Source organism: Perissodus microlepis, chromosome 6 (genome assembly GCF_051167445.1).
Source record: "Perissodus microlepis isolate ML-2025 ecotype Zambia chromosome 6, ASM5116744v1, whole genome shotgun sequence".
Lineage (NCBI taxonomy): Eukaryota > Metazoa > Chordata > Actinopteri > Cichliformes > Cichlidae > Perissodus > Perissodus microlepis.
Genome location: NC_140466.1, coordinates 38,498,103 through 38,506,248, shown reverse-complemented (window position 1 = coordinate 38,506,248; position 8,146 = coordinate 38,498,103). Strand labels below are relative to the sequence as shown.

The following is an 8,146-nucleotide window of genomic DNA, read 5'->3' as shown; positions in this document are numbered from 1 at the left end:
TGTGATTGGTTAAAAAAGTTGGGCCAAGGCAAGGGTTTAAACTTGGCCCTCCCTTTATGGTCTTTGTCCATCCCTTGGTCATGTTTCATCTTCTGCACTGGGCTTGTCCTGCAAGATAAGAGCAGACAACTCCTCCCACTTCACCATGGCAACAACTCTGTCAGCCCTGGGGAGGAAGGGTGAGAGGGAGAGAAAGAGAGAGAGCTCTTCTCTAAAACTTTTGAATAAAACGTTTGAACAAGATGGAAAAAAAGTCACAAAATACTTGCACTATAAGAAAAATTCTAAAAACAAGCAGCATAGCCTGCTAATCTTCTATCAAAAAGTTATTAGGCCTTTTTTAATGAAATAAATTGATTTTTACAGTAATCGCCATTAAACAGGCATTCAGTTATTGGTAAAATGGAAACATTCTTATTTACAGCACAGCCTCTGTATCAATAACTTCTTTATCAAATCTGTACCACTAGTACTCAACACCTGTAGAACTAATAACATGTAGGCTTCATTTTGTGTTAAATATAAATCTATTTTATTTCACTCTATTTCTCCTTTGATAAGATCAGTAAATTGCAGTTACACCAACATGAATAAATAAATTCACAAACTGAACATCTTTTAAACATACTTTCCAGGTATAAGTTGTATCTCATGTGAATGTGTTCTTATATATGCATTCAAGTATTCGCTCGTCTATTGTAAGACACATATGATCTTGGGTATCATCTGATTCTTAATCCATAAGGTTCAATCTCATGTCGACCCAGCCTTTGCAACTATCACAGCCGAAATTGTGGTTTATTAAAATGGGACAAACAGACAAATGACACAGCTGTCGTGCCGAAAATAAATGCGCACTATCACAATATCATAGTGCCTTTTCCAGTTACGATGACATGGCCGCAAATTCGGTACAGTAGAAATGCGGTTTAGCTTACAAACGTAGTCCTCTTGTGTGTGTGTGTGTGTGAGATTTCACTGTATTTCTAAGTTTTTTCACTTAGAAAAAACGGTGAACCTGTCAGAGGGCTGAAGACTTGAAAACTATTTTTCTTTGGAAAAGCGAGCGAAATCCCTCACCTCGGGAAACCCAGGTGCAACACTTTGAAGCACATTGGTTCCGTTTAGGTGGCCCCACTTTACATTTTCAGCATAAAGTAAAAAAAAACACACATTTGTTTTCACTACAGGTGCAATTACTTACTATGCTACGTTTCCTTAATACCGAAATATTATGATCTGCAGTGTATTTAATTACAATCAGTGACGTGATGATAATGTAATGCTCACTGTATAAAGCATTAATACGCCTCTCTCACTCCTCTGGCATCCACCCTCTCTCCCCACATATGTTTGAAGCTCGCTCTATCACAGCCAGTCTCTGGCCCATCTCGAAGCTTGTGCAGCAATAATCTGCCAATAGCGAGCCTGCTGAGGTGGGGAGAGAGCGAGCACAAGCACATACTATACAGCGTGCGAAGCTCGTGTTTATATGTAATATGTGAGCGGCAGGAAGCAGCTCGTTCTGCTCATTGCAGAAGGACGGCAGGATGGCGAGAGGACGGCGGGGTCTCGTGGCCCCTCAGAACACGTTTCTAGAGAACATCGTCCGCCGGTCCAACGGTAAGATACGATCCGGTTCTGATCTATTCTGCACCTGGCTTCAAATGGTGATGATATATTTCTTATATATAATGTTTTGTGATTTTGTTGCTCATTTCGCCTTCAGGCATAGCCACATGAACACACACGGGCAATTGCTAAAAACCTAAGTAGTACTGAAACCACAAGTAATTATGGTTTAAATTTATTATGGTAGCTCTTTACTTTCAGTGATGGCTATTCCTCTCTCTCCCTCTCTCTCTCTCCCTCACTTTCCCTACACACACACACACACACACACGTATATATATATATATATATATATTCACACGTTGTAACAGTTACAAAAGGCACATAGGCTCCTTATTAACAAGTAGGGGTATGGCAAATCAATTTCATAGAGCAAAGTTTATTAGATAAACAACTACCAATTTAGAGCTGCAGAGAATAAAAACAAACTAAATAGCAGGGCTGACAGTACCAAATCGTTAAGACACTTTATTAATAAACATTACTTTAAAGGACCAGGTTCACTGCCATGATGCTGCCCCTAGTTAAAGTAGCAGCTCAATAAAATAGTTAACTAAAATGGTGGAGACTAGCCACTTGGAGGCAACCTACAGGGAGGAGTGACCAAGGGTGCCACCAATCACTTACCCGTGCAATCTTTCTGAAATCCTCACTGCAACTTAAATGGTCCGTTATACTTGTTTCCCGGTATGTACACTCCAATCCACAAAAGGGAATTCCACCACACGTGCCTAGCCCCCCTCCCCCTGCAAGCAGCCGTGTCTTCACTGAAGAAAATTAAAATAAACATGCAAATCAAGCAATACAGAACACAAAACTCAGGAAATATTATATACAGGAATACAAACACACACACACACCGTTTAAAATACAATTATTAGCAGTACAATTAAAAGCAAGATTAAAATATAACAGACTGTTAACACTAAAGCACTATAAAACAAGGAACCAATCAATGTCAGTCAAACACGACAGCAACAAAGTAACAAAGGGTACAAGACAGCAGCGGTGTGTAGGCCTGTAACAAGAGAAAGAAACCAGTTATCCAGGGTCCACCCTACTTCTAAAAACAAAGAAAAGTACAAATGAAGTCACTTAAAAACAATAAAAGTACGTAAGTGCAAATTGCATCAATAAATAATATGTACACTATAAAACTAAGAAAATTTTCTAATTGTTACTCGCTGCTCTCTATGGGCGTATTTGCTTTAACTGTAGCCACACTAATCGGGGGGAATAATTATTTTACTAAATCACAGCCTGTATAGTAACATACTACATTTACCTTTGCTGTAAGCTAACATTACCATCACACCTCACTGAATTGAATAAAATTACTCAGCTGCCTTAATTCAAACTGACACTACTCTACATTTATAATAATAATAATAATCAGTTTGTGGTTCCAAGTTTCACAAGAAACAATTTTCTTGAATGTTTTGCAAAGTACTGGTTGTTAAAGTAAATCCCTTTTTTGCTCTCTAGTGCTCTCTCAGAAATGCCCAGACTTGTCCCATTGTTACTTATACTAGGAAATGTAAATGTGCTGCATTGGTATCGAAAAGATACTTGCAAAATGGATGGATGGATATTTTGTTTTCATATCACCAGGCACTAATTTAAATGCTAGGAAGTTCCTCTAGACATGCTTTGAATTACACCAGCCATTATTCAGTAAAAGGGGGTAACTGCATCTCTAATTATATATTAACAAAAGGCATTCATGAAGACTCAAGAGGGAATGCAGCACACTAAATCCAGTGCCAAGACCATGACCATGCGGGAAAAGATAAGCAACTTTCATGACTTGAGTTTTCATTCATTATATTTATATGATGTCAATTTACAACAGTCACCTCAAGGCACTTTTATATTGTAAAGACCCTAAGACAATAATAGAAGAAAAATAGAGTACTTAGAGGAAGATGTCTGTGAAGGTTATCAGTCATTAAGGCCATCGTAGTCAAAGGAGCTTGGAAAGAAAAGCGTCTGGACTTCTTTAAGTTGCTTGAAGATGTTTCACCTCTCATCCGAGAAGCTTCTTCAGTTCTATGGTCAAATGGTGGAGAGTCCCAGATTTAAGATCTGTGGAAGTAACCCACCACGAGGGACAATGGACCCAATAATGATCCTCTACCTAATCACATGAGCCAAGGTGTGAAAATGGGTGTAGGTCATAATCAGCCAAGGTTTCTGGTGAGCTCATTGTGAAACCTTGCCCCACCCTATCATGTGATTTCCTGAGGTCAGATGGCCCAGGATGTGAGTGGGCGTTAAGGCGTCTGGGAAGGGATCTCAAAACTGGATTATAGATGGTAGACAATTGGTGTCGTAAACCACCGCCTCTGTTCAAAGATGGTCGCCCACAGTGGACATAAATGGCTTCTTTTACTCCTCTTTCAAACCATCCGTCCTCTCTGTCCAAAATATGTACATTGGCGTCCTCAAAAGAGTGACCTTTGTCCTTTAGATGCAGATGGACTGCCGAGTCTTGTCCCGTGGAGGTGGCTCTTCTATGTTATGCCATAGTGGCTGTTTGGTCTCTCCAACGTAGAGGTCTGGGCATTCCTCACGGCACTGTACAGCATACACCACATTGTTAAGTTTGTGTTTAGGAGTTTTGTCTTTGGGATGAACTATTTTCTGTCTGAGTGTGTTGCTGGGTCTGAAGTACACTGGGATGTCATGCTTGGAGAAGACTCTCCTGAGTTTTTCTGATACACCGGCTACATAGAAGATGACAATGTTGTTGCGTTTGTCCTTCTTATCCTCCCTAGTTGGTGTCTGATCTTCTTTTCTGTGCATCTTTGCTGACTTGATGAAAGCCCATCATGTTTTAAGTGCTTCCTTTACATGTGCGTGTTCCTTCTCCAAATGTTCTGACCCAGCAACACACTCAGACAGAAACTGGTTAATCCCAAAGACAAAACTCCTAAACACAAACTTAACAATGTAGTGTATGCTGTACAGTGCAGCGAGGAATGCCCAGACCTCTACGTCTAACCATAAGGACAAAGGTCACTCTTTCGAGGATGCCAATGTACATATTTTGGACAGAGAGGACAGATGGTTTGAAAGAGGAGTAAAATAAGCCATTTATGTCCATCTTTGAAGAGAGACGGTGGTTTACCAACTGCCTGCCATCTATAATCCATTTTTGAGATCCCTTTCCAGATGCCTTAACGCCCACTCACATCCTGGGCCATCTGACCTCAGGAAATCACATGATAGGGTGGGGCAAGGTTTCACAATGAGCTCACCCGAAACCTTGGCTGATTGTGACCTACACCCATTTTCACACCTTGGCTCATGTGATTAGGTAGAGGATCATTATTGGGTCCATTGTCCCTCGTGGTGGGTTACTTCCACAGATCTTAAATCTGGGACTCTCCACCATTTGACCATAGAACTGAAGAAGCTTCTCGGAAGTAACAAGCAAGACAGTATTTTCCCCATAGTAGCTTCTTTTCATTGCCTTCGTGTTAAATCCAGAATCAAATTTCAAAGTCCTTCTCCTTATGTAAGGTCTTGAATAATCAGGCCCCATTTTACCATCCATATTTTATCTGTGAAAAGTGCTTTATAAATAAATGTTACTTACTTAATTACTTTCTTAGCCTCTGGTTCCTGAGGTAAAAGTAGAATGTGAGGCAGAAAAAAAAGAGTTTTTCTTTTCTGCCGTCGCCTTATTTTCTCATAGAACATCTGATTGTTGGGGGTGGGATGGGAATCAAGAACCAGTTCCCAGGAGTTCAATTCCTTTGAACTGTTAGTCTGTGTGCCTGCTCATTGATTCCACTTGCACTTGTACTACACTCAGCTGATTTTGGCACATTTTGTGTGCACATTTTGGCACACATATAGACATTACTTTTATTTTTAATTCACAAAAGGACAAAAACACAAGAGTAAGTGGAACCTCCATCCAGGACAAACACATTTTGCTGCCAACACAAATTCGGCTCTTTGCAAGTACCTGCACAGACAACATGCTAACACTAAGCTAGCTAAAAACCTAGAGTGATGTTAAAGCTGAGTGAATCCCATCCCTGGTCCAGCAACTAGACCCTGAACTTCAACAGGTAACAAACAAATCAGTAAGAGAATCAATAAGTAATATCACTTATCGATACCAATAATAATGGTATTGGAATTGATAAATTCTTATTAATTCCCATCCACTATTAGAGGTTTCCCCTCTGTTATTGGAGGGTCCCAACCTTACAATAAAACGCACGTGGAGGACACTGTTGTGATTTGGCACTTTATAAATTAACCTGAATTGAACTGAATTGAAAAATGACTGTCTTTTAATAGCACAGATATTAAGTGTAGGCCAGTTGGTTATTAAATAAAAAGAATCATCATAATTAGTTTAACAGTGAGGCAATTATTTATTAGTTTAATTTACCACTTAATTGATTAGCAATAATTACTTACGTAATAGTTAGCTTAACTTAGCTTCTGTATTGGGTTTGGTGCTTTTAGACAACCAAAATTTTTTATCAGAATAATGTGGACTCTGGATGGCTGCAATGAGCATTTTTTAAACTAGTTGTTGTAGCCCTCGTGAAATGTGGAGAAATATTGTGTATGCTGGATTCATATAATTTTTCAGTCATGTGATGTTGCGAAGTAGGGCAGACTATCACCTATTGGTTTCTGTGGTCAGATACCAATTTTGTGCTGGGAAACGCTCAGATCGTGGAGTGGCCTATCGTCTATAGCAATGATGGCTTCTGTAAACTCTCTGGCTACCATCGTGCTGAGGTCATGCAAAAGAGCAGCACCTGCAGGTACCACAACACACATGGATACCACCGCATGGATTATTGAGGACTGATTGTCTCAAGTAAATGTGTACTGTATCAATGCAAATACTTGATTTTCCTCTGCAGCTTCATGTATGGAGAGCTGACAGACAAGGAAATGAGTGAGAAGGTTCGACAGACCTTTGAGAACTACGAGATGAACTCTTTTGAGATTCTGATGTACAAGAAAAACCGTGAGTATTTAATAGTACTGGATATGACCGTGTAAGCTGCATCCAAAAATGTTTGTATGAACTGCTTCCTCAAAAACCCAGATACCTAAGGATCTCAAGAAATCTAGAAATTGTATATATGCTAATCTGGGACACACCATGCTAAAAGCTCACAGTCTTTTAATTACCTAGCCTATTACATTTGCAAACAACTTTTGCCAGTAAACGAAAAAAACAAAACAAAACGTATTTGATAAAGAATTCAGAAGGTGAAGGTTCCTTTATATTTTATTTCTGTGTTTTTATATATTTTTATAAGCATAACACCACCTAAAGCAAACTTCACACATCATACAATATAACTTAGTATTTAACAAGACTTTGGTTTTAAAATGGTATTGACTCTTCTAAGTTGTAAGATTATACTATACAACTTTCCTTTTTGATAAAATTTATGGTTGGATCAGATGACCCAGAACACTTGTTTAGGTATGCTGCAATAGGTCAAGGCTGCTGGAGGCTGCAAATCAACAGAAACACTGGGCTTTCTTGGCTCCCATGTTATCTTTTTCTCTGTTGGTGACAAGTTGTATAGTTAGGGGTTGTTTTGTGTAAAGGATCAGTGAAAAAATTATTGTTCTTTCTTTTCTGCCTGGATAGAAAGTTATCAGTGAAATTTAAATCTCTCTATTTGGGAGCAAATAACATAATTAGAATAGAAGATATCAAGCTAATGCCACTGAGCTATGTATAGCTGCAGATCGCATACGTTTACTTTTCAAGTTCAAAGCTTGAAATTGGGCTTTCCATGCATTTAACATTCCATTTTTAGGCACTTGCCATTATTGAATATTTCTTTGTTGTAACAGTGCTTCTTGGCAGTAGATTTTATACCATTGGAAAACACATTTCCTCTAAATGGTGTAACATTTATAAGGAAATTTAATTGGTTTGTTGAGCAGCAGAGTTGAGTATGTGGGTTGTATCAATGAAAACCTTGGCATATCATCTCTGCCAATGCCAAACAGGTTATTTTCCAATTGACTCCTTTTTGGTGGTTGGATGATTAGTCTAAAGAAACAAGACATATTAATAGTTTAACAGTTTATTCATCCTCATTCATGCTCAGTGGCGGTCCTAGCCTGTTTGGCGCCCTGGGCGAACACTAACCTCCACCCGGAGATGACAATAAAGTTTACTTTAACTTCAGCAGCAAGCAGGCACACCGAGGGCTCTCGCCCTCACTTTTCGCTTATAGAATTTCGAAAAAACATCGGTGCAAATTGTAAGTCTGTATCATGATGTCTGGTGTTTTCGTGTTTGTTGGTTTGTTTTTATTTTGTGTTATTTTGCGAGTTGGTTATTAGATGCTGCTCCAGCCAGCCGGAGAATACCCCGCCGCCCCGCCCTCTCCTCCCTGTGCCGCAAGCAGCAGGTGCACCTCGCAAATGGAGGGCGCCCTTATTCCCAGCAAATGGGCGATAGAAAACCGACCGGTGCCTATGCCATTCCCAATATGCGCTGGCATGA

At 39.5% G+C, this 8,146-nt stretch overlaps 1 protein-coding gene across 2 annotated transcripts in view; it reads left to right on the top strand.

Moving 5' to 3' along the window:
- The first annotated feature begins 1,348 nt into the window (after window positions 1-1,348).
- LOC146386218 (voltage-gated delayed rectifier potassium channel KCNH1-like) overlaps window positions 1,349-8,146 on the top strand; it is an 81,657-nt gene continuing 74,859 nt past the window's right edge. Inside the window, exons 1-3 of one of the 2 annotated variants that reach the window (XM_084932303.1) lie at window positions 1,349-1,623; window positions 6,272-6,428; window positions 6,531-6,637. In XM_084932303.1, coding sequence (XP_084788429.1) covers window positions 1,551-1,623; window positions 6,272-6,428; window positions 6,531-6,637 — 337 coding nt within the window. In that variant the 5' untranslated portion in view covers window positions 1,349-1,550. The remainder of the gene's footprint in view (window positions 1,624-6,271; window positions 6,429-6,530; window positions 6,638-8,146) is intronic. The other variant, XM_084932302.1, reaches the window with a different exon arrangement.